This window comes from Mirounga angustirostris, unplaced genomic scaffold (assembly GCF_029215605.1).
Source record: "Mirounga angustirostris isolate CCGP_5_RB_7025 unplaced genomic scaffold, mMirAng1.0.hap1 SCAF_7, whole genome shotgun sequence".
NCBI classification, from domain to species: Eukaryota; Metazoa; Chordata; class Mammalia; order Carnivora; family Phocidae; genus Mirounga; species Mirounga angustirostris.
In genome coordinates this window covers 143,258,635-143,286,265 of record NW_026991715.1, presented here as the reverse complement: position 1 = coordinate 143,286,265, position 27,631 = coordinate 143,258,635, and the positions used below count along the sequence as shown (strand labels likewise).

Genomic DNA, 27,631 nt, shown 5'->3' with positions numbered 1-27,631 from the left:
GACCTCATGCACAGCAATATGAATACAGTTAACAACATTGTATACTCCAAATTTTCTAAGTGTTCTCACCACAAAATAAAATGGCAACCGTGAAGTCATGGATACTTTAGTTTGACTGTGGCAATGATTTCACAGTGTATACATATCTCTAAATATCAAGTTGTACACCTTAATATAGAGAATTTTTTTTGAGAGAGAGAGAGCACATGAGTGAGCAGGGTGGGGAGAGAGGGGCAGAGGGAGAGGGGGGAGAGAGGGGGGGAGCCTCCCAAGCAGGTTCCACAACCCTGAGATCATGACTTGAGCCGAAATCAAGAGTCGGACACTTAACCAACTGAGTCACCCAGGCAACCCAATATAGAGAATTTTTATATGTCATTATACCTCAATAAAGATGGCAAAAAATTGGATAAGTCAAAATATGTATGCGCAGCAAATTCTTTTCTGAAACTTATTCTACTAAAAGACTCAGACACTCTAATGAAGTCTGAGTCCCCTTTCAGCCCATTGTTACTGAACTACCAACCTGTAAGTTCTGTAAGAAGTTTCCTGCAGTCATGAGTTTTAAAGATTCTTGCCAGGACGGAATTGTACAGCTTTTTTCCAGGTCAATTTTCACTGCATTGACTTTCCTTTGAAACAGGAGGAGCACACAATCCATGATCCTCATGATGAGGTGAGGGGGTCGGCCCAACGTGCGGACAGTGGCGATGTCCGAAGGCTTGATGGTCTGCAGGACGAGAGGAGGTCATCATCCAATCTCAGATAAGAAAGTGTGGACCAACCTTTAGTCTCTAAATGCTACTTTGACAGAGGAAAGCAAGCATTTTTGAGTTAGATGCAGAGTCATAAGGTTTAGATGCATGGTTAATCGCCAAGAAACGCATGTCCCCAAAAGTTCAAACTTTTACAATTCAAACTGACAACAAGAGGAGACACAGTGAGGGAAATGTGGGTGAGCAGCTAAGGAGCTGTGACTTCTCTAAAATTGTACAGACCACTATGTGTCAGAAAAAAAAAAAAAAGAGTATAATCTGAAAGAGAATACTCAGCACTTGAAGGAGCTACGAGGAATTCTCAACCAGGAAAACTCCAGTATGTGCAGTGCTTTTTACTCATTAGTTATGTAGGTCAAGAATCTGCCTCTCTCTTTTGCAACCCAGACTTGTCACAGTGGACTGACACTAGCAGGTAGCCCCAGGGCTGACAGATTGAATAATTAGAGGTTTTGGAGCTGGGAAATGACCTTTAAATGATGGAACTTAAAGCAATATGAATTTCACTAACTCAGAAAAGTCCTGTCCCATTTCTAGTATGGAGATTCTGAGAGAGTAAATTATTTAATAGTCACACAGAAGGATTGGGGTTGCTAATAACCTCTCTGTCTCCTACACTCTTTATGGAATAAGTATTAGAAAAACAGTAAATATAAGAATCTGATACAGTCCTATTTCTAGGACAAATAGTATACATTCATCCCTTCCAGATCTTATTTGCATGTGCATACTCCCCATCAAATGAAGGTGACCAATGACCTTCTAATCAAAGCTAATAATCTTTTCTCTGAGGATTAAGGGGAAAAAAAATGAAGAAGAAAACCACTGAACATGTTAATTAGAAATGTAACTATTGACTTTGAAAATGTTTGTTTCGGGAGATTAGTCTTTGTGAACACGAGACGACTGGAAGCGAAGGAGAATTTGTTTTCAAGAACTGGAAATGGCAGATAAATCTTGATATGAGATGAATGGCTAGAAAAGAAAGGAGAGAAATATATTAGCAGCCTGTGGGGAAAGTAGGGTCAAATAAACGTTGTATAAGCTGTAAGAGCTAGACGTACTTATTTTACTTTAGCTTTAAAAGGGAACATTCTCAAACAGAATTGGGCTCAATTATGTTAGATGCCCAGGTAAAAGGAGCTGGGGGAAGAGGTATATCTAAAGTTCAACCTATTTCAACTAAGTATTGGATTCCTCTTTTACTCTGCAGGCAAAGCAATATGACTGCTACAGAATTTCCTAGATATCCTTGCAATATTATAGTTATTTAACATCTGGAGGTATTTTGTATGATTGCGTGGAGTCAGATTAGCTTTGAGATAGGAAGAGAAAAGATCTTTGCTATTATCTTATTTGTTGTACAGATTTATGTAGCCTGATGCCAAAAAGTTAGTTTGAGTGGATCTGGAACTTCTTAGAATATATTGGTAGTACCGTATTTTAAGATTTCAAAAGTTCACAAAGAAGCAATAAAATGGAGGCAGAACCAATGAAGGAAATTTTTGAAAATCTCTCCAAGACACACCATCATGTCACCCCTGTTTCCACCCATTTCAGCATTGATAATTAATTATATAATGCAGAATATCTCAGTGGTAGAGAACATGAAATTAGGAGGATAAAGGAAAATATTTTATAATATCAAAAGGATGACAAGTCTTTTAAATCCTGGGAAAATGTATACCTTTAAGCATGATCTAAGATGCCATATGCCCTGTTTCTATGATGCCATTGGGTTTGGAAGTTTCTTTACACTATCAATATATTCTCTCTGCTGATCAGAGACTCTCAGTCTAAAGCCAAGATGCCCCCAAAAGGAGGGTGAGTGGGGGTCAGAATCTTGAGGAGGTATCTGCACTCCCATGTTCACTGCAGCATTATTTACAATAGCCAAAATATAGAGGCAACCTAAGTATCCACCGATGGATGAGTGGATAAAGAAATGTGAGAGATATATATATACAGTATGCATGTGTGTGTGCATCCATGCGTGTGTGTGTGTGTGTGTGTGTGACTGCCTGTGTACAATGGAATATTATTCAGTCTTAAAAAAAAAAAAAAAAAAGGAAACCCTGCCATTTGAGACAACAAGGATGGACCTAGGGGCCATTTTGCCAAGTAAAATAAACTAAATACAGAAAAACAAATTCCATTCCATTTATATGGAATCTAAAACAGTCAAATAAACTAAATACAGAAAAACAAATTCCATTCCATTTATATGGAATCTAAAACAGTCAAGATTCATAGAAGCAGAGAGTAGAATGGCAATTGTCAGGGCCTAGCAGGAGGAGGAAATGGGGAGCTGATGGTCAAAGGGTACAAAATTCTCAGTTATGCAAAATAAATAAATTCTGGTCTATTTAATACTGTATTATATACTTCAAATTTGTCAAGAGGGTAGATTTTAGATATTACGTTAAATGTTTTTAGCACATAAAACAACAACAACAATAATATTAAAGGGAGCAGGGGGAAGCTTTGGGAGGTAATGGACAGGTCAATGGATTTGAAGGTGGGGATAGTTTCACAGGTATACACTTATTCCCAAACTCTCCAAGGTGTATACATTATACACGTTCAGCTTTTTACATGTCAATCATATGCCAATAAGTTGGTTTTAAAAAAAGGGGCAGGGGGAGATGAGGAGCCCACCAACCTGAGAGACTGAAGATCCAGCAGAGCTTCGGGGATGAAGAAGCACAGTTTAGTCAGTGCAAGAAGGAACAGAGGAACAATAAGTAAAGACGTATCCCAGTAAGAGTAGTGTGGAAAGTTGGAGAGATCCAGAAGGCAATCTCTTTGTTGTCTCAAAAGAGTAGAAGTTCGGGCGCCTGGGTGGCTCAGTTGGTTAAGCGACTGCCTTCGGCTCGGGTCATGATCCCAGGGTCCTGGGATCGAGTCCCGCATCGGGCTCCCTGCTCTGCAGGGAGCCTGCTTCTCCCTCTCCCACTCCCCCTGCTTGTGTTCCCTCTCTCACTGTGTCTCTCTCTGTCAAATAAATAAATAAAATCTTTAAAAAAAAAAAAAGAGTAGAAGTTCATATTTGCATATTGCTCAGGAAACTTAAAGACTCAACTTGGATCAGAAAGATTGAGAAGTGTTTCAGGCAGTGAGATCAGGAAGGGGTTAAAGAAAATTGCATTATCAAGGGTCGCCTGGGTGGCTCAGTCATTAAGCGTCTGTCTGTCTTCGGCTCAGGTCATGATCCCAGGGTCCAGCCCGCATTGGGCTCCCTGCTCAGCGGGAAGCCTGATTCTCCCTCCCCCATTCCCCCTGCTTGTTTCTCTCTCTGGCTGTGTCTCTCTCTGTCAAATAAATAAAATCTTTAAAAAAAAAAAAAAGAAAGAAAGAAAGAAAGAAAGAAAGAAAGAAAGAAAGAAAGAAAGAAAGAAAGAAAGAAAGAAAGAAAGAAAGAAAGAAAGAAAGGAAATTGCATTATCAAGTAATGAGGCATGCTCAGTTGAGGTTCTGGAAACTGAATTAGCTGTGGACAGATCAGCAGGGTTTCATTTCTCCAGCTGTTCCCTAGGCCAGGAATAATAAAAAACATAGGGCCGTAGAGGATTAAGAGTGAAGTAAAAGCAGTCTTAAACTGAGTCCAAAGAAATCTTACATTGAGTCTTCAACACTCGACCAGCCCTTTAAGGTGTGGCCCATTGCACTAAACTCAACATATTTTCTCACAATCCAACCTTCCATTCTTGCCACACAACTGCATTGAATAATTGTCAGAGGCCGCTCAAAACCCGCCATTCACGAGCTCCATCAGATCAGCAGTTCTGTATTTGGACAATTCATAGATAAACTCCGAGCACCTTGTATCTTACAGACCTGCTCCGGTGTCCTCAATAAATGAGTAGGGAAATGTTATCTTAGAAATTTTATGTGGCATTCCCGATGTCATGTAGGCTTGCTGGTGACAGAGTGGGAACGAGAACCCAGGACTCCTGACCATCAACATACAACACTGCCCATCATTCGTGAGGGAAGAAAATGAAATGGGAAGCAGCAAGTGCAAAATCTCTGAAGAGCTAATAACATGTCCCTGCAGAAAATATTACTTGAGATTTTTCCAGTGAGGAGCCCTTTGCTCTGAAGGAGTAGAGCATTTCCTTGCTGTTACTCATCTTTTCTTCATCCTTGCCCATCGTCCTAGGCACTAAGCATGACATCTGCCACATTGCACAGATTTACCTTCAGGGCTGCTTCTGCTTCTTCTAAAGCTGGTTTTGCTGCTTCCAGTTTCTCTTCGGCAATGGCTTTATCTTTGGAGATGCCGTCCACGATGGCTTGGGCTTTGTCCTTCACCTTCTGTACCTCAGCTTTGACCTTCTCGGCGGCCTGTGCTTTCATTGTCACTTCTTTTAAGACCTAATTCAATATAAAACAAAAAAACACCTCGTCAAACATACGCTGTCAAGCTGAAAATGCACATTTTCCCTTGATCTGTTGACTGTGTCCACTCCTAGGGTATTTCACAGGAAAATTAAGAGTACTACATTCTATTGGAAATAATGTATCCTTTCATGGTTACAGTGTAGTGAAGACGCATAGATCATTAACATTTATTACCAGGAACGTAAAACACCACTAGTCCATGCATGAGTGCCCACACACCATGTCGGCTTTATCGTTGGCCACTTGGAGCTCCTTTTCTTTCGCTTCCAGTTCTTTGCTCAGGGCTGCAACGGACTCTGAGGCTTCTTTTAGCTTCTCCAATCCAGTATTCATTCTAGGATTGAACATCCAAGCAAGCCATGTTAAAAGGTGTGGTATTTGGCCACATTTTCCAAGCACTGATCCATTAATCTGGATAGTAGTGGTCATATTTGAAGAATGAGTGTATGAGCAAATAGCACATCCAAGAGGGCTTGACAAAAAGAATATGCACCCAGGGTTGATACCAGACTGAACACGGGTGTATGTTTTTCATAGACTGCATGTGGGAGCATGAACTCATTATAGCCCTGCACAACATGAAGAATGATGATGGGTCTAGAAGCTGTATCATGCAGAATACATGCTTAATGAAGTTTAATTAAATGACAATAGACTTCAAATGCTTGAAGTCCTAACTCAGAAGAAGAAAAATAAATAATTTCTGTTTAAAAAAAAAAAAGACTAATTAAATTAAAAGAAGAAAGGTTTGGGATCAAGGAAAGAAACAAATCTGAAGTCATCAGAACAACCCTGTGAAGGGACCACTCACTCCCTGGACCTGAGATAATGAGACCTCAAAGACCAGAGCTCTCAGAATCAGTCAGTCCAATCTCCCACCCAGGGTCCCTTATGGAACAGCCCTGCTGGTTCTGGCTCTATGTAGGCAGAAGCTAGAAATGATCAGAAAAAAGCAGGCAGAGCAGTGAAACCTGGAACAGGTTGAAGCAGGGTATTCACCATGCAGTGAACATCAGCATCACCCAGACTCTCCTATCCTAGACACCCAGAAAGGGTGGGAAGAGAAGGACAAGAGAGGGAGACAGGAATTATTTCTACCATTATAACATTTGGTATTATAACAAGTGGTAGGCCACATAAACACTTGGCAATATTTTATTCTACTGGGCAAGAATAAAGCTCCAACAATCATGGAATAATCCTTTGAATAGGCTTGAGAGGGGGGTGTCTTGGCCTCAGCACTATTGGCATTTGGGGTTGGATGATTCTTTGCTGTGGAGGGCTGTCCTGTGCACTGTAGGATGTTCAGCAGCATCCCTGACCTCCCCTCATCTGACACCAGTAGCACCCCTTCCCAGCCCCTACCACCCAAGTTGTAACAAAAAAAAAATGCTTCTAGTCTTGCAAAATGCTCACTAGGAAACAAATGTGCCCCCAGTCAAGAACCACCGTTTTAAAATAACGTTATATCTGAACTTCACACTTGACGCTTACCTACTGGCTAGAGTTTGCACTTCCACATGTTTTTCTCTGTACGTGCACTTATAGCCCTGAATAAAGGAGAGGTAGGACTTGGGAGTCACGTGAGTAGAGCGTCGGAATCTCTGGAAATAGTCAACACACTTCTCAGCCACCCCATCCTGGAAGGAACCCATGCACTGGACCACTTCCTTCTTGGTTTCCAAACTGCAGTCAATGTCATAGGAGGACAGGAAGTGTTCGGACACTAGAAAGAATAAAGATGGCAGCGTGTGAAATAGGAACGTGAACTGCCATTTTAAAAGTTAACGGGCTATTTTTGAAACATTTAGACATTTCTCGGGACTGCATACCATTTTTATAGCCCCAGCTAGGTAGATATCTGTTGGCATTTTTGGCCCCAGGCCTACGACTTCAACAATTTTATTTTCCCTTTCATGTACAAAACTATAACAGAGCTCAAGACTCTCATCAGTCTTTATTTTCTGGTACTTATGCAAAGAAGTCTCTTCTGCCCGGGTGCAGGCTCTGCTCAGCAGCCAGCCTATTCTACGCTGTTCTATACATAAGGGTCAAAGTGGTACAAATAACTCAAAATTCAGTGCCCACCTGGTACTCATATTTAACAAACCCATTTATTTTCAAGCGCAGAACCTGTCATACCCTTAATTCCCCCCAAGCTCTGACTGCATTTGGTATGTGGAATGTTTGTCACTAAGTTTTTTTATGCCTGGGCCATCTTGTTCCCAAAAGTGGCTACTGGCCACTTGCAGTCAATTCTAATTTACAGCGTCCTTTAAAAATGTTTGGGTAAAAACCTCCTGTTGGAGACCTTCATCTTCCCAACAGCACCAATCATGGGACCAATTCTAAGGCAGCATTTCCTATTATAGGAATAGGCCATAAAGTCAGAACTAATCAATTACCATGTACACATCGGTGTCTGCCACCCTTTCACCCCTGTGATAGGGCCATGCAGAGAGACTAGTATGAAACTTGGTCTCAACCCTAAAGAATTTACAAAGGTTATGCATGATGCAGTTAAAAATTATTATACCATCTTTACATAGGTTGGAAAAAATTGCCTTTGGATTTGCTTGAAAAGTACTTAGAATATTGAGTAATATACATAAGGGTTGCAAATAGAAATATGGCCAATAAAAAGGGAAGGAAAGAGAAGGAATCAAGTAAACAAACCTATCAGGTGAGAGTTGGCAAAGCTATAAAAAATGATTAGTAATTGATCAGTAAATTAATTTATTAAAGCAGTAATTGTGGGGCAGCATTTACATCTATGTAAATAATGGGTACCATATATCAGCTTGGTTATAAACAGTTTACCATAGACACTGGAAGGCAATAAATCAAGACTCAGAAGTCATATTTTCTCATGAGTTAAGCAACCTCTACAAAGAACATTTTAAATTCCAGGAAGTTTAAGTCTAGGCACTGGAAACATAGCAACAATCCTTGCTTATGATAAAGTTTTTGTAGGTATTAAGTCCAACAGCTGCAATATTCACCATGCACCACACATGATACTAGGTGCTTTACTTGGCATTATGGTGTATCTTCAGCGAAGTTCCCGCTTCCCGAAAACCCCCTTGTATTTACCATGTAATGATTTTTTTCCTTTTTATATGAACAGAAGGTATCAATAATGGTGACTTCCTTCTTTATATAGCAAGTATTCTTTTTGTCTCTCCAAAAAGTCAAAGAGAATAAAAATAGGGTGGATTCAAAGTATATTTTTCCAAAGACCCCAATCTCTGGTGCAAGAAAGGTTATGAAAAGAATCAGATCACTGTCACTTGGGGTGACATGGGGTGACCCATGACTGCTAAGACTCAAGCAAGAGGCCATGGAAAACCCTTCCATGGTCATCATCATCCAATCACCAAAGCAGCAATGCCAGTTTGGGGGCCCACCTTCAGACTAATGCTTGAGGTTGGTGTGGGTTATATTTTGGTAATGTGTGTTCATATCACCTGATGGGGATTAGGTGAGATATGTGTGGGACAGAGAGGAGAATGCTGGGCTCCGTCACTGAATTTTGGTGTCCTTGGATTTCTACCTCATTTTGATTAAAAGAACTAAAGTCACAAAGTGAAAAAGGCACATTGGTTGCCTGTCCAGTAGCCATCCCCTCTCTTTGTTACTAAAAGAATCTCTATTTTGCTCAGGGTAACAATCTGCCCAACTAAAATCCTTTGATTCCCCCAGACTCTCTTATAAGTAGGGGTGACCCAGTTCAGGCCAATGACATGTAGACAAAAGTTCTTGGGGAAGAACGCTGTCCTGAGATAAAAGGCAAACTTCATAAGGCATCGACAAACATGATGTTTGGGGATGCAGCAGCTACCTTGTGCCTGTAAGAGTAAGAGCCACACCCTGAGGATGACAGCAAGAGAGAAGGAGTAAGATCCCCCAATGGCATCATCCTGGATTGCACAGCTCTGCATTTTCTTGGTAGCAGGAAAAAGGGGGAGGGAAAAAAAATACTTGTTTGAGCAACGACTTCTCTGGTGTTCTCTTACAGCCAAACACATCTTAACTGATACATTCAGAGGGCAAGCATGTCTAATCTTGGCAAATCCTAAATCACAAAACTGTATCAGTTAATCCTTACAACATCCCCAAGTGATGAATTTTAATATGTACCTCTTGTAGATAAGAATGATAGGGCTTAGAGAATTTACTTGCAGATAGCAGATGTGCAATTCTAACCCAAGGATGATGGACTCCAAAGTCCATGTCACCTTGATTTAGAAATTCAAAGAGAACCAAACTATGTAGTCTTTAGAAGGCTAAGCAAACATGTTTAATTGCACCCAAGGTTCAGAAATATTTACTGACTACTCTGCTTCATAAACAAAAGGTGCTAATTTTTCTGGAAAACTGTGGGTACTATTGTGGTTGGTATTACTTTCTGAGGGGCCATTATGTGCACTTGCCTCATTTACGCTATATCACTAGTTGTGAGCAAATGCAGAAGCAGGGGAGGCTAATTCATAAGACCAAAATCTTATAGATTATAAATCAAGTAATAATCTTCAAAGAGGGCCATTTTATTTACATAATTAAAATGGCCTACCTTGAAAAAAAATATGCCATATATATAAATGCTATTGATTTTGCTTGAGACTTTATTTTCAAGTGAAGATGGCCTATTCTCATAACAATGGGCATGTTTAAAATGTAATCTAGAAGAACATTAAAAATTGTCTTTACCTTGGAGAAATCTAAATGAAGTGCATGGATTTAGCAGTGACATTAGAATCACAGAATAGCATTAAGAAATACAAGACCACCATCTTAACAATACTGGAATTAAAAGAAAAAACCTAATAAAAAATGAAATAGAAAAGGAGAATCAAAATGTCTCAGCTGATACAAATCTCTGCCCTTCAGTCTCTAAAACAAACAAACAAAAAAATTAAAACTGTAACACAACACTACAAATTGATGCCAATATCCCTAAACAAACCTCTGAAAAAGTAGAAACTGCTTTAAATCAGAAATTCAAAATTAAAAAGAAACTGACCAAATAATGTATCAAGAAGAAATGCAAAAAGAATTGACTGAACTCAGGAAATAAAAAGTAAAAGACAAACAGCTTAGTAAATAAAGTAACTAAAATAAAGTAACCAAGGAAGGGACAAAGAAGAGAGGAAAAAAGAAAAAGAAATATAAGACAAGACCACCAGAATGAAGATAATAAGACGTTTAGAAACAATTAATTCAAAACAACTCCATATAAAGCTAAAAACAAAGGTTTGCCAAAATGGAGATTACAAAATGGTGGAAAAGACAGGATTTTACAACATTAAACAAAGCATATTTTTCTTTAAATGCTTCATCAAGAGACTTAGTCAATTTAAATTCACATATATAAAAACCTCACACTTTTTCCAAAAACACTTTAGTTATTAAAATACTATAAAATATTGTATTAACCTTCTAAGCATCTTTATTTATTTTTTTTTATTTATTTGTGACAGAGAGCGAGAGAGCACAAGTGAGGGGGAGTGGGGCAGGGGCAGAGGCAGAGGGAGAAGCACTCTTGTGCTTAGCAGGGAGCCCAGACGCCTGGGATCATGACCTGAGCCAAAGGCAGACTCTTAACCGACTGAGCCACCTGGGCACCCCCTGAGCATCCTTAAATTAGAAAAATACTCTATACAATAACAATAACCCAAAAAAGAAATTAAGAAAGCAATCTAATTTAGAGTAGCATCAAAAAGAATAAAATACGTAGAAATAGACTCCACCAAAGGAGATGAAAGACTTGTACACTATAACTATAAAATACTAATGAAAGAAATTAAACACAAATATATGGAAAGACATCTCATATTTAGAATTATTATTTTTAAATGTCTATACTACCCAAAACAATCTACAGGTTCAATACAATCCCTATCAAAATTCCAATGGCATGTTTTTTTTACAGGAATATAGAAAACAATCCTAAAATTCATATGGAACAACAGAAAATCCCAAATAGCCAAAGCAATTTTGAGCAAGAACAAAGTGGGAGGCATCACACTTTCCTGACTTCAAAATATCTTACAAGGTTACACTAATCAAACAGTATGATATTAGCATTAAAAATAGACCTATACACCAATGGAAGAGAAGAAAGTGAGAAATAAACCCATAATATGTGGTCAACTGATTTTTAACAAGGCTGCCAAGAATATACACAATGGGGAAAGAATAGTCTCTTTAATAAATGGTGCTGGGAAAACTGGATATCTACATGCAAAAGAATGAAATTGGACCCTTGTCTTACACCATACACAAAAATCAACTCAAAATAGATTAAAGACCTAAACGTAAGACCTGAAACCATAAAACTCCTAGAAAAAAACATAATGGGTAAACTCCTTGACATTGATCTTGGCAATGATTTTTGGGTATGACACCAAAACACAGGCAACAAAAGCAAAACCAAAGTGGGATGACATCAAACTAAAAAAATCTTCTTCATGGCAAAGGAAGCAATTAACAAATGAATAAGTAACTTATGGAATGGGAGAAAATATTTGCAAACCATGCTTCTAATAAAGGGTTAATATGCAAAATAAAGAACTCCTACAACTCAATAGCAAAATGTAAGTAACCTGATTAAAATGGGCAAAGGAACTGAAAAGAGATTTCTCCAGAAAAGACATACAAATGGCCAACAGGTATATGAAAAAGTGCTTAACATCAGCAATCATCAGGGAGATGCAAATCAAAATTACAGTGAGATATCACCTCACCCCAGTTAGGATGAATGTTATCAAAAACAAACAAAAAAAAACACAAAAGATAACAAGTGTTGGCAAGGGTGTGGGGAAAAGGGAGCCCAAGTGCACTATCAGTAGGAATGCAAACTGGTGGAGCCGCTATGGAAAACAGTGTGGAGGTTCCTCAAAAAATTAAAAATAGAGGGGTGCCTGGGTGGTGTAGTCGGTTAAGCATCCGACTTGGTTTTGGCTCAGGTTGTGATCTCAGGGTCATGAGATGGAACCCCACATCAGCTCCACGCTCAGTGCAGAGTCAGCTTTAGTTTCTCTCTCCTTCACCCTCTGCTCCTCCCCACCCTCTCTCAAATAAATAAATAAATATTAAAAAAAAAAAAACACAGATGGGGCCCTGGGTGGCTCAGTCGGTTAAGCATCTGACTCCTGATTTTGGCTCAAGTCATCTCACAGTTGTGGGATCAAGCCCTGTGTGGGGCTCTGTGCTCAGCATGGAGTCTGCTCAAAATTCTCTCTCCCTCTCCCTCTGTCTCTGCCCCTCTCCCTGCTCGTGTGCGCTCTCTCTCTCTCTCTCCCTCTCTCTCAAAATAAATAAATAAAATCTAAAAAATAGTAATAAAAATAAAAAAATAAAATAAAAAATAGAATTACCATATGATCCAACAATCTCACTTCCAAGCACATATCCAAAGGAAATAATACCACTATATCAAAGAGATATCTGCGCTCCCGTGTTCACTGCAGCATTATTTACAGTTGCCAAGACATGGAAACAACTTAAATGTTTGTTGATGTATAAATGGATATACATGCAATGGAATATTATTCAGCCTAAAAAAAAGATGGAAATCCTGCCATTTGCAACATGGATGAACCTGGAGGGCATTATGCTAAGTGAAATAAGCTAGACACAGAAGGGCAAATACTATGTGACACCACTTATACAAGGAATCTGAAATTGTCAGAGTCATAGAAGCAGAAAGTAGAACTCTGATTGCCAAGACTAAGGGGAGGGGGTACATTTCCCCTCCTCCCAGTCAAAAAGTCAAAAAATACAATGTTTCAGTTATACAGAATCTACTGTACAGCAAGATGCCTATAGCTAACAATACTGTTTGTAAACTTAAAATTAGCTATGAGAGATCTTATGTTGTGTTCTTATCACAAAATAATAACAATAATAATTAAAGAAGTCAGAAGGAAACTTTTGGAGGTGATGGATATGTTTATGGCATAGATTATGATGATGGTCCCATGGGTGTATACTTACTTCAAAATTCGTCAAGTTGTATATTTTAATTATGTTCAGTGTTTTGTATATCATTCATACCTCAATAAGCTGGTTTAAGAACAAAACTAAAGTCTATCCTAAATTATAAATTAATTAATTAATATTAATTAATTATACAAATATACATTAATTTAATACTTTTCTGGGAAATATTCAGTATAATCTAAATGAAATATACTAACACAAACAAAATTGTGTATTTCCTTACTGATGTGGCTGAAGATAATAATTTAATTTAGAATCAGCATCCTGAAGACAACTTAAATAAGGTTGGTTCTAGAAACCTTGTTGCTAATTTTCCAAAAAGGATAAATAACACTTAAATCCCTAAGTATATTAAGTATTTCCAAAACCCATAGATGGTATTCTTTCAAAATAACATAAGCCAGGTTCCAGGTTAATATTAGGTGTATAGATTTTATATTTATTGCATAAAGGAACTATGTCTCATATCTTATAATTATTTTATCCAGTACCATGACTGGCACAGTAAACACTTACAGACTAGACTGGAGACATAACCACAAAAGATTACAGGTTATCAAAGGTTTAAGAACATTTCAAAACTGAGGTGCATGATATAAAGTATATGTACTATAGATACAGGAGGTCCCCAAAAGGAGGGGGTGGGAAACTAAACATTCCTAAGTGAACAAAGAAAGAGTAAAGGATGTGATGTGATTAAGCTTTGGAATGTAGATAAACAAAGGAGATGGCAGAGAATATTCTTGATCTAAGGGGGACAGTGTGTGGAGGATACGGATGATTAAAGTATATTCAGGGGCACCCGGGTGGCTCAGTCAGTTAAGCATCCAACTCTTGATTTTAGCTCAGGTCATGATCTCAGGGTTGTAAGATCAAGCCCTGGTCAGGCTCTGCAGTGGGCATGGAGTCTGCTTAAGATTCTCTCTCTCCCTCTCCCTCTGCCCCTCCCCACTGCATGCTCTCTCTCTCTCTCTCTCTCTCTCAAAAAAAAAAAAAAAAAGGCAGGTTCAGAACACAAAAGTGGTATATCTGGGGGAAAAAAGAGGGAAGGTTTGTGTTTGGTTAGAGAAGACTGGAAGTAAGTCACGGCTGTACTATAGAAGGAAGATGAATTTTGACAGACTAACTCATTCTTCAACACTGCAACCATGAGACACTGGTAGCTGCCAAGACTGTGAATGAAAGGCAGGTAGTCCTTGACCTCATGGACTTTTTAGTCGAGCAGGACAAATGAGCATTAATCAAATACACACACAACTAAGTATATAAACTGCAAACTGTGGTTAGTCCTAGGAAGAAAGAGCACAGAGTCCTAGGAAGAGCTAACACGGGAACAGGCTCCGTGGGGAGAAAGGGAAACGGGATGGCTCCCCTGAGGAGCATCATCCAAACAATGGAGGAGGGTGCCAGTCGGATGGAGGAAGAGGGCGTCGCATGGGAAGAAAAAACAGCCTGTTCAAGGATCAGGAATAACAGAGCAGGGGGAAAAAAGCAACCTGAGGGGAAGCTGGGGAGGTGGGCAGGGCCATTCTTCCCATCCTAGAAGGCCAGGCTAGAGACCATGGCCTTCTTCCCAGGAGCAAGGGGAGGTCATAGAAGGTTCTAAGTAGAAAGCAGTGTGGTTGGGTTTGTGTTTTCATCATTCTTGTTTCGCAATGTGAGATGGATGGCAGACAGCTGAATCAGGAGGAGAGGTCATCAGAAAGCTATTTGGGTTTTCCAGGTGAGCAACAATGACAGCTTGGCCTAGGATGTCTGTCTATGAGAGGGAAAGAACTGGAGACAGTCCCCCAATATTTAAAAGATAGGGTCAACGAGACTTGGAGATCGAGCAGACTTGAGAGCTGAAGGAGGCCCAAATGTTCCAGACAAAGCTCTCTGTGCAGTTCAAAGGATGATGGCAGGACTTCCTGGGAGAAGGACCAGAGGAGAGGAAGGTCAGTATCAGCCACTTGGAGTAGCAGTCTGTGAAACCCCCGTGAGAATGTATCAAACAAGCAGCCAGCGGAGTGCACAGATTTCAAGCCAAAGGACAGGCTAAACTGGAAAGAGAAGCTGATGGAGCCTATCACCCAGGAGGCTGAGGATGAGCTTGCCTGGGAAGAAGATTGGAGTGAAGAAAGAAGTCCACCTTACCCTGCCCTATGCCTGGCTCCAGAAATAGCATGGAGCTCAAAAAATACATTCTCAATAAACAAACAGGGAGATGCAACCATGAAAGTCAGGACACTTGCTAGGAAACAAGGACAAAGAAATGAAAGTTTCCCTGACCTCCATGTCATCCTGGCTTGGGATGATACAATGAGATTTAAAAGAAAGGGGCGGATTTGTGAGAAATTAACAAAGGAAAGATCAATAAGACCTTTGTCTTGTAATAGAAGAGATGACTGAAATAGAGACCTCGCAGGGCTCTGTATTTAAATTAAATCATCTTAATTATGGTATATTACAATGTTTGTCACCTGAAATTGTTATTTTATTGTTCATCATAATGCCTTACATGATACTCCACAAAGTCCTTCCACACTAATTATCATATTTCATAGTTAACTTTAATATAGCTCTGAAATTCTGTCATATTGTGCTCTGCATTTATATCCTACTTCAAGGAATTTTGAAGTTTTACCCTTAGTTGTATTCACATTTTAATAGGACTTAAAACTGTAAAACATTGGCCTTTTCTCAAACTTTATAAGACAAAAGAGAAACTGTACATGTGTATTTCAAATACGTTTAAATATTCTGTGTTTATTTATTTTTTTTTAAAGATTTTATTTATTTATTTGAGACAGAGAGAAAGAGAGAGAGAGCACATGAGAGGGGGGAGGGTCGGAGGGAGACGCAGGCTCCCCGCCGAGCAGGGAGCCCGATGCGGGACTCGATCCCGGGACTCCAGGATCATGACCTGAGCCGAAAGCAGTCGCTTAACCAACTGAGCCACCCAGGCGCCCTAAATATTCTGTGTTTAAAAGCCACAGATTGGAAGACCATTATTGTCAACAGCACTATGTAGAGAACAGAATGTCTCTGGTAGATAAGAATAAATACATATACATAATAAATGTGGGTTCTGGCCCCAGTACTGATCCTAATGGCTTCTTACATCTCTGACAATTCCCTCAGTTTCACTATCCCCAATGTCTCCATCTATAAAGGTCAGGAGATGGGCTAATCGGTTGTTCTCATGGTGGGTTCCACAGGACTGGAGAGCCAGATGTGGACATGGCACAGATGTGGGATGAGAGGACAGGCTCTAGAACACCCCCTCACCTCCACTTTTCGCTGTTTTATCTATTAGGACCACCTGCAAGGTTTTACTGAGAAATGGGACTCTTCTTAATTATTAAAATATAATCAGACAAAAAGTTTGAAAACCACTGCCATGAATCCAGGCACTCCCTGAGGGTCCGGTCAGGGGTGACACCTAAACATCCCTACCATCTAAAATACCCACAAGTAATTTCTCACCAAAAGCTGAAAAACCATAAACTAAATGATCTCTAACGTCTCCTCTACCACATCCATGTTCAATTTCATTTAGAGCGAGAGAGACATTCATGTTCCGCAGGACAGATGATCGTGGACAGAACTGGAAGCAGCCAAGGACCCAAGTCACAGAACACTCTAACATCCGTCTCCAAGGACAGGAGCCAGCAGAGCATTGCTGGGTAAGGTCTTCTTCTTTGATGTCCAGCACTGTAGCCACAAGAACAGAACATCCAAGAGACGTTCAGCTTTAACTACTCCGAGGTTGAACACAAATACTACCAAAGTAGCTAAAACCTCCGTGCCTTCCTGGGACATCTTGGAAGACGTCTGGGTATCCAACTGAGACAAAGCCTTCCAGTATCCCTGAAAAGACTAGAGTTACTGGAAATTAACCCAAGGGAGTACAAGATTGAAGATGAGTGTCTGATAACCACACTCTGGGGAAAATTAGCTACCTAATTTTTGCACCTTTGGTGAAAGAGCAGCATCTTGCAAAAATCCTCAAATATTAGACAAAGTGACTTCAGGCTCAATCCAGGACAGAGACAGCAAAGAGCACAGAATGTAAACACACACACACACACACACACACACACACTGTTAACCAAAAACTGTGACCAAAGTTTCCACCACACTAACCAGCAACTAAGGCATCCTTAGGCCATCGGCTGAACCAGTCAATAGTACATCCTGAAATAAGGGCAGGGAATTTCAACGCTCGATTTCGAAATTTCTCCCCAACAGGTGAAAAGCAGAGGACAATGTGAAGGTTCTGTCGGACCCGACTCATGAAGTAGTCATGCAGGTTCTCATTGGTAGGAGGGCGCCTGGGGTATTCTTTCTTCATGACAGATAGGAGATCACTATTAATTTCATCAATTTCATCACAAGCAAATAGGTTGGAGACCTTCAAAAGAAGAGCAGACACTCAAATTCAGTACAGACACGTGAAAAGAGATCAAAATACATAGCTCAATACATATGATATCTTTCCTCCATTTGTGTTCTTAAACTCACCTTTAGAAAATTAACCAAAGTCTTCATGACACAAACAAATGGAAAGATATTCCACACTCATAGGTTAAAAGATTTAATATTGTTAAAATGTCCATCCTTCCCAAAGTGGTGTAGAGATTCAATGCAATCCCTACCCAGATACCAACAGTATTCTTCACAGAACTAGAACAAACAATCCTAAAATGTGTATGGAACCACAAAAGACCCCAAATAACCAAGGCAATCTTGAAAAAGAAGAACAAACCTGGACATATCACAACCCCGTATTTCAAGATATACTACAGAGCTATAATAAACAAAACAGTATGGTACTGACACAAAAACAGACCTACAGATCAATGGAACAGAAGAGAAAGCACAGAAATAAACCCACACTTAAATGTTCAAATAATCTATGACAAAGGAATTGAGAGCATATAATAGGGAAAAGACCAACTCTTCAATAAATGGTGCTGGGAAAACTGGACAGCTACATGCAAAAGAATGAAAATGGACCACTCTCTCATTCCATACACAAAAATAAACTAAATAAAGGGCGCCTGGGTGGCTCAATTGGTTAAGCGACTGCCTTCGGCTCAGGTCATGATCCTGGAGTCCCGGGATCGAGTCCCGCATCGGGCTCCTTGCTCAGCGAGGAGTCTGCTTCTCCCTCTGACCCTCCCCACCTCATGCTTTCTCTCTCTCTCAAATAAATAAATAAAATCTTTAAAAAATAAATAAATAAATAAATAAATAAATAAATAAATAAATAAATAAATAAACTAAATATGGATTAAAGACCTAAATGTAAGACCTGAAACCATAAAACTCCTAGAAGAAACACAGGCAGTAATTTCTCTGACATCAGCCGTAGAAACATTTTTTCTAGGTGTGTCTTCTCAGGCAAGGGAGACAAAAGCAAAAATAAACTATTGGGACTACAACAAAATAACAAGCTTTTGCACACCCTTTTTTAAAAAAATTAACCAAAGTCCTCAAGATAAGATACCCCATATTTTAAATACACAAATGATTCTATTATTAACTGCAAAGTCATAGCTCTTTAAAGGGGTAAATGGACATATCAAAAATCCAATCAGCTGTTTTATTCTCTAAAACCCAATAGAAAAAGCAATTCTTCCTACTGATTTCCTAATCCCCAATAACAGCACTCACTCAAAAACTCTAATGGAAGGAAAGAGCTCTAAAGTTGGAGGGAATCTGAAGAGTCAAAATGCATGAAGATAAATGAGCTCCTACCTCACCCGATGATAAAACATTGTTCATATATTCCAAAAATGACTCATCCTTAATCTCCTTGTCTGTAAAGATAAAAGTGATTCCTTTGCCTTGCTGCCCCGCCGTTCTATACAAAATCTTCAAGTCTTCCACCAGATTTGATGTGTTGTAGGATCTAAAGCGATATTGTCATTGTGTCATTAGCTAAACTATTCTGATGGGAAGGAAAGATCCTTATAACAATGCTTTATGCCATTTGGTTAATCAAAAGAAATACTGATGTTGTTTCATCAGATAAGAATTTTATTGTAGGGCGCCTGGGTGGCTCAAACGTTAAGCATCTGCCTTCGACTCAGGTCATGGTCTCAGGATCCTGGGATCGAGCCCCGCATGGGGCTCCCTGCTCAGTGGGGAGTCTGCTTCTCCCTCTCCCACTCCCCCTGCTTGTGTTTCCTCTCTCGCTGTCTCTCTCTGTCAAATAAATGAATAAAATCTTTAAAAAAAAAAAAAAGAATTTTATTGTATGTGAATGTTACTGGTTCATTATATTTCCTTGTAAAGATGAAACTGATTTTTTTTAAATTTCTTTCATTTTCTAATAGCTATTCCTTTGAGAATAATAGAGGCACATCTTGGTAAAATTTTGAGTACTTCACTACTCATGAAAGTTAAGAGCTATTTTTTCCATTGAGGCATAACTGACATATAACATTATCTTAGTTTCAGGTACACAACATATTTCCATACTTGTATATATTGCAAAATGATCACCACAATAAGTCTAGTTAACATCAAGTCAAGTAACATTATATTTACCTGCAAATATGAAACTGGTTTTTAAACTCCGTACTTCATTAACTATTATAATTAATTTTTTACACGCAAAATAAAAATCTAGAGTGAAAAGTCAACCTGAAACCAAAATATCATTTTTACCACAACTAAATGTCATCTAAATGGGTATGCTTCATTTTGAAAATATTTGGTGGTAAGGCTAATACAAAAGTCAAATTGGAATGTTTATTACGCACCTATCAGTAATTGGTATTTTTTTTTACGATTTTTTTTTTATTTGTCAGAGCATGAGCACAAGCAGGGAGAGCGGCAGGCAGAAGCAGGCACCCTGCTAAGCAGGAAGCCCAATGCGGGACTCGATCCCAGGACCTGGGATTATGACCTGAGCTGAAGGCAGACACTTTATGACTGAGCCACCCAGGCGTCCCTGCAATTGGTATTTTAGAAGATACCTCATAAATTAATCGAAATTAAATCATTTCAAGCTTTAATTATATAGGCTGAGGAAAATGCCCTAATTCAAATGATGCCCTCTTGGGACGCCTGCATGGCTCAGTCAGAAGTGCATATGACTCCAGATTTCAGGGTTGTAAGTTCGAGCCCCACATTGGGTATAGAGGTTACTTAAAAATAAAATTTTTTTAAAAAGTAAAATAAAATGAAATGAAATGAAATCTTTAAAAAAAAATGGTGCCCTCTCATCCCCCAACACAATTATTTCATTGCATCTTTGGGCCCCCTGTAAAAGAGTCTTCTGAGCAATCAGTCTACTGTAATAGAACAGCTGAAAACATGAAATATCCCACTCTAAATCTTCTTTCACTGACAAAAGCAATCCTTTAGTGGAAATCAGCCTGCAGTCATGAAATATTAGAGATCTCCCAAAACAGAGTAGCCCAATACCTCCAAAAGTAAAAATAAAGATATTCCAATCCTGGAGATTCAGATTTACTAAATTATCATTTGAATTTTATGTTATTAAATAAACTCAGAGTTCAGACCACAAGAGCAAATGGCCTTCTGATTTTTTTTAAAGCTACTATTTAACTCTATGTCTGTGCTTTTTGATCATCTAAAACCTAAATCCTAGAACCAGAAATCCCACCACGATACATCAATATTTTAAGAAAATGTCTGCAGAAGTGCAATCTGAGAGATTAGAAAAGAATTTCAAACACGCAGCCTTCCACTGGAGAGAGAAAGAGAGAGAAAGCTTCTCCTGACTTGGGAAAACTTTCAGCCCAGTCCCCTGGATCAAGGGCCCACTGCCTCAAATAATGGCCTGAGCCCTCTAACACATGGCTGTGCTTCCCAAATGTGAGGCTCTTGCTTGCTGAATCTTGGCCACATAGCTATGCAGAGGCTGGGGCAGTAAGATGGTCTCTTGAAGGTGTGAGAAGGCAAAGGCTTTGGCCTTCCTCTTCATCATAATGGAGCATTCCCACTATGACATATGGAGGAACTAACTGATCACAGAGAGAGGAGCTGCAAGACATTTTTCCTGAGGCAGTATGGTAGAGTGAAAGTCAAGCCAGACCAGAAACCAGAAATTCTGTGGTCAATTCCCAGGCAAATCTGGGATTTCAGACAAGTGATAGTCTCAGCTGTAAGATAGGCTAATATTATTATATGCCCTGCTAACTGATAAAGTTGCTTTGAAGACCAAACTAGCCTATGCATATAAAAGTGCTTTGAAAATTATAAGGCTTTATAGGGGCGCCTGGGTGGCTCAGTCGGTTAAGCGTCTGCCTTCGGCTCAGGTCATGATCCCAGAGTCCTGGGATCGAGCCCCGCATCAGGCTCCCTGCTCGGCGGGAAGCCTGCTTCTCCCTCTCCCACTCCCCCTGCTTGTGTTCCCTCTCTCGCTGTGTCTCTCTGTCAAATAAATAAATAAAATCTTTAAAAAAAAAAAAAAAGAAAATTATAAGGCTTTATTAAAATATTAGGAACAAAAATCTCAGAGTCCAGTCTCTTTCCTGTATAGGTTATCTTTTACCTAACTCTACTGCTATCCACAAACTAGAAGAATTATACACAAGGTAATTATTTCTCTCTGTCCTAGTACTTGAAAAACAAACAGCAACCTTTCGGATTTACTCTCTAAGCAAAGCCTATAATTTGGACCAAATGAAAAGCCTGACAACAACTCGAATACCTGGATCTTAAACCCAGATTTAATAATTTTCAATCGCTGTCCTAGCAGGTATCTATGGGCCTCCATCAGGAAGAGATGGAGGGATGCTTTGCCCAACTGGGCCAAGCCAAAGCTCTAGAGCATGGCCAACAGGCAAGACTTCCTTCTCCCACACCTACAAGTTAACCTCTAATAATTCTCAGCCCAACTAAAGTTCCCAAATTGGCCTCTTACCTCTCATCTTGGTTAATCCTGAAATTCTGTTCAGCCCCTCTGAATCACGCCTGCGTATCTCTCCATGCTGACTCTTCACTTCCTAGCTCCACCCTCACTACACATATATGACCAAGGACGACCCTCCCGGGGTTCCCTACCTTGATGAGTGTATGCTTCAGGCAGGCAGCCAGCTTCCCAAGCCAGAACTAGGATGGACCAAGTCCAAAAGTTCAACTTTCCAGTGATCCTGAGTCTGTCCTTTTTTCTCCATTCTCACTGCTCCCACTCCTGACCCATCATCTCTTGCCTAGATCCCTGAGACAGCCTTATAACTATTTCCATTGAGCTCCTTCCATCTGTTTTCTGTACATACAAACCCACAGGCCCTCCCTAGCAGTAATTCATTAATGGTCTCCTGTTGCTTTAGGATAAAGTCCAAATTCCTTATCATACCTTCAAAGACCTCCATTTCTATTCCTTTCCCACTTGCTATCTCACGCTGCACAGCCCGCCATATTGAACTTCTTCCAGGCCTCAATGTGACTTCACAGGTACTGACCCTTTTGCCTGGAACACTCTTCACCTCACCTCTTTTCTCAGATAATTCCTATTTGTTCTCGGGTCTTAGTTTAAACATCTTTTCCTCCAGGAAGCCTTTTCTGACCATCCCCCAGACTAGGTTAGGAGTCCCTCCCTCATGTTACAACAGGAGCTGGTTGGTCTTCATTTATTTTCTTCCAGCAGACAGCACCTACGTATGACACCTTCCTGAATGAATTGCTCCACTGTCTGACCCCCTTGACTATAAGAAGCTCTGTGATGACACAAGCCAGGTTTACCTTGCTCAGCATGAACTCCCCAGCACCTAGCCAGTGCCTGACACATAGCCAGTGTTCCATAAATATTTCTAAATGTATGAGTTAATCAATATAAAGTTTTCATCTACTTTAGTAGTTTATTAACATTCTTGAAATCTGAACTAACATGTAGTAGGGATAAATTTCTTCTGAAATACACCAAGAGGAATACATAGAATACACATGGCATGCATAACATAAAAACAGGGAGGCAGCTATTCACTATTATAAGAGGCTGAAATACTTCAAAAGCAAATTATTAATGTGAAAACTTCCTGATCTATAATAAAGGTTGAAAGGGGACGATGATAAGTCTACATTTAGGAAGGAAATGATTGATTCCTTATGTATAATATAAATGCATTAAGTTCAAGTGGCCTCTGAAAACCTGCTATCAAAATCCACTTCAGGTTAATTAAAGCGAAAGCGTGTTACCTTGTCAGAGTGATCTGGAAGGAAGAATAGCCAGCAATGAACGAAGCCAACCTTGTCAGGCTCTGTTTTCCTGATCCCCCCACTCCAACCAGGAGGGCATTTCCCCGGGCTGTGCCAATGACACGTGAGATCTAGAATATGGAAGAGAAAAGGCACATATCATTGTCCAATGTGAAAATATTCCATTTTTTCCTATTTATGCACTGTAAGCATTTGGGAAGACGTAAGTGTCTCAGGATCAGCATGAAGAGATACACTGGCTGGACGAAGGAGGGTATTTCTGAAAGAGAATGATGTTTGAAGAGGGTGTGTGTTGGGGGGTGCTTTGGGGAAACTTGAAGAGACCAGTACCGAAATGTCAACCCAAACTACCCCTATGGCCTGCTCTGGGTTTTAAAGGAGAGAAATAAAGGGGATGTGGAGGTTTCCTTTTAGTCTCCCAACCTAATGCAGTGGGACAGGAAAGAGACTGAAATTTCAAGACAATGTGTATCCTTGGAATACAGAACACACAGTTGATTAGAATATCCTCTACATTTGAAAAATGACAGAGAGTTTAATTCGAAGGGAAGGAAATTCCCAAAATGTGGTACAGGTGATGGAATTTTTAAAAAGAAGAGGAGGAGGAAGAGGAGCAGAAGGAAGAAAACAAACATAAACACCCTCCTATTATTTGGCACAGTCAGTGAGACCTAAGGAATCGACCAAGAAGTAAATATGGGTGGGCCAGTCAGTAGTCCCAGACTAATTCAAGTCCCCCTTGTGGTAGAAGTCCATGTTTCTTTAGCTTTATTGTTATTGATGAACTGCTTCTACCACCTGGCTTCCAACACCCACCTAGAGGGGATTCAGTGTAGGATTCTCCTTGATGCTTTCTTCTCCATACTCCATGGAGTATGGTAACTCTTTCTCTTTCCCTCCTAATGGCAGTTTGAGCCTGGGGAATTACTGTGATACTCACTTTTCTATAGAATAATAACAGAGAGTGAGACAGGGCTGAGAAAGGTCACTTCTCTGCAGCTGGTGGAAGCCTCCTGGGGTGACCTGGGCTCTTATCCTGCCAGTGTATTGCTAAACATCCTTTCTCAGGATTACCTCATCTGGCAGGGGCAATACTTACCCTGTTGGGACTACTCTTGTTTTCTTCTTATTGAGGTATAATAAAGTGTTGGGACTACTCTTGTCTTTTAGATTATTCCCCCCAATTTAGTGTGAGCCTGGGAAATGAAGACCATTTTCTTGTCTCTGCTGTGGATCTGAGAGCCCTCAGAATAGGTGAGGGACACACCCATCTTTCCAGGCCCCTACTCACCCTGCCCACGATTCTCTCCAAAGTTGTTGTAGGCAGGGAAGGAATGGTACTGGCAAGAATGATTTGCCAATGTCTATTCATATTATTTCCCTGATATTCCTTCAAGAGGCACAGATATGGCAGGTAAGGAGCTACCGAAAACCACACTAGAATCTTCGGTGTCTTTCCTTGGTTAACATTTTTCAAAATATACAGTTTTTGTCATAACCATTTCCTTTCATTGGTGTTGGTGAATATATTAAGGGTTTAAATAATTGTTGTTAATTAATTAGGTTCACCAACATCTTTTCCTGAAACTAGGCCTAGGTCTTATATTAAAATTTTCCGTTCCTAGTTTCTAGCACATGGTAAACAAACCATATACTACAAATGAACATAGACGTGAACAAGCAAGCAGAAGGGTTTAAAAGAGACTCAAAAACTCATAGTCTAATTACAAATAGAAATTAAATGAGAAAACACAATCAAGTAATACCTTTAAATGGGACTTTTTTGTCTTACTCTACACAGATTGTGAGATAGAAATATTCATTTTTCAATCCCTTTAGCAAATATTTTAAAAATTAATAATGCCCATCCTGCCCCACAGGTGCTCACATGCTAGCAGAGGAGAGAGACCTATTAACAGAAATGTGGGGATACACATTCCATGGCGAATGCAGGAACAGGTAAGAATGTAGTGAAGGAAACAGTGCTGCTGGGTAGAGGCAAGTCTTAGTTGTGGAGCTGGAGTGTGATCTGGATCTTGAAAGATAACTAAAGTCCCTCATACAAAGAAGGGGACATGCCAGTCAGGAGCTGAGCTACATTTTAAGAAGAGGAAATGAGGGGCGCCTGGGTGGCTCAGTCGTTAAGTGTCTGCCTTCAGCTCAGGTCATGATCCCAGAGTCCTGGGATCGAACCCCGCATCAGGCTCTCTGCTAGACGGGAAGCCTGCTTCTCCCTCTCCCACTCCCCCTGCTTGTGTTCCCTCTCTCGCTGTGTCTCTCTCTGTCAAATAAATAAATGAAATCTTTAAAAAAAAAAAAAAAAAAGAGGAAATGAGATGCAGGAAGTCTCGGAGTCAACAAAAGGCCTGAGGTATCCCTATAGAGGGGTAACTTCAGTACTAGGTACAGAAATATCAGGAGATGAGGCAGCAAAGGGTAATTTTGGACCACACTGGGCCCTGGGTTAAATTCCAAACCTATTTATCAAGTATCTCAAGTGTGCCTATTCTCCATCCTGTGAATACGGAGGTGAATAAATTGGATGCCCACGCTCACAGAGCTTATTGCCCAGAAGGGAAAACAAACACACACATTAATAAATTCCACATGAGGCAACATTTGCTGGGAAGGCATAGGGGTGAAGTGCTCTGGAAGCAGGGTATGTTTCATCGTGGGTAGCTGATTTTTCTGGATTACATGCCAAGCAGAGCACAAGTCACAGGCTAGAGTGTTATGCAGGGGTTAGACCATGAGAAATCACACACACCATGGTCTGATTCTTTACCAAAGAGGCAAAAGAACTATCACAGAGATACTCTCTGTGTTTTGAAAGAAAATCTTTATCTTAATGGAGAAGGGAATCAAGAAATACGTCTGGTCTCATATCACAACTTGTTTTGCTGCAGTTTTCATCTTAATTTCATCTTAATTCTGTCTCTTGACTTTTATCATGTCTTATGACTAAGTCACACATTTCAAGGTTCACATCCACACAACACAGTTTGGATGTACTGTCCCCAGGAAGCAAGAGAGTAGAAGAGAAGGTCTGCCTAGGATATCTTATACCCTAGCTTATATCTTATATCTTAGCTCAAAAACTCCAGTCACGAATTCTTCAGCCCATTCCAAAGCAGACACAAGAGGCTGAGAAGGAAATTGAGGGAAAATAGTCAAAGACCCTATGCTAAGTCACACGACCCTCAAATGTCAAGTCCCCACATTGTGAAGAAATGGTCATCGTTCGTCTGTGCATGAAACATAGAAATGAGAGAGTTCTAGAAAACTAGCTCAAACATAAGACTAACACAAATAGTCTCATCTTCAATCTGAGCCATTAGGAAATCCTAGGCATATCAGATTTTGTCTCCAAAAGACATTAGTTATAAAGTTGCCTTTGGTATTATTTATTTTCTTTCATTCTTCTTCTTTTTAATCAGTAAGTATGACAGAATTGCTGTCATTATTTATATTTGGAAGGACATTTTTGCTCACAATTCAGTACAGATGTCTCAGACTCTGAGAATTCAGAATGTCCAAGCTATATGCCCTCATGTGGGGGGACACTCAACCTAAAATGGCCACTCTGTCTTCCTCCTCCTCCCTGACATACTCCAGCCTTCCCCACCCTCTTCTACTTTCAAAGGGAGGGTCAACTAGATGAACTCTAGATTCAGTAATTATCAGAGGTGACAATTTATAATTATGAGATTTTTCCTTATGGTTTAACCTAAGTAATGGAATACAGCCTCGAGCTATCCTCTTTCTAACTAAAAGGATGTAGTCTGAAAAAGTAACTGACATCAACAGAGTGAGAATATCAACAACATATTTAAAATGGCATTATCTTCCACCACAGAGAAATTAGATCACATAAGTTATCGAATAAATAATATATTTTACTTCCAATCTTTGAGAGTCAACTCTCCTATGAATAGATACTGGAATGACGCCTGTGACAAAGTAGAAAGGAAAATGTACTTTCCTGGTGGATTTAATTCTAAGAGAATTTTCATCCAGCTCAAAATCAATTGTTTATGCATTCTTTTTTAATTATCATTTCTAACTGTGGTGAAATATATATAACATAAAATTTACCATCTTAACTATTAAGCACATAGTTCAATGGCATTAAGTACATTTATATTTTTGTGCGACCAACAATTATCTCCAAAACTCTTTTCATCTTGCAAAAATGAAACTCTGTACCATTAAACACTCTGCATTCTCCCTACCCCCAAGCCCCTGGCAATCACTATTCTACTTGC

At 39.7% G+C, this 27,631-nt stretch overlaps 1 protein-coding gene across 3 annotated transcripts in view; it reads right to left on the bottom strand.

Moving 5' to 3' along the window:
* DNAH5 (dynein axonemal heavy chain 5) overlaps window positions 1-27,631 on the bottom strand; it is a 273,454-nt gene that overhangs the window by 61,995 nt on the left and 183,828 nt on the right. For all 3 annotated transcript variants that reach the window (XM_064596856.1, XM_064596857.1, XM_064596858.1), the window contains exons 53-59: window positions 23,346-23,476; window positions 18,930-19,083; window positions 17,313-17,580; window positions 6,675-6,906; window positions 5,400-5,514; window positions 4,977-5,153; window positions 527-730 (exon numbers count right to left, since the gene is read on the bottom strand). In XM_064596856.1, the coding sequence (XP_064452926.1) occupies window positions 527-730; window positions 4,977-5,153; window positions 5,400-5,514; window positions 6,675-6,906; window positions 17,313-17,580; window positions 18,930-19,083; window positions 23,346-23,476 (1,281 nt within the window). The remainder of the gene's footprint in view (window positions 1-526; window positions 731-4,976; window positions 5,154-5,399; window positions 5,515-6,674; window positions 6,907-17,312; window positions 17,581-18,929; window positions 19,084-23,345; window positions 23,477-27,631) is intronic.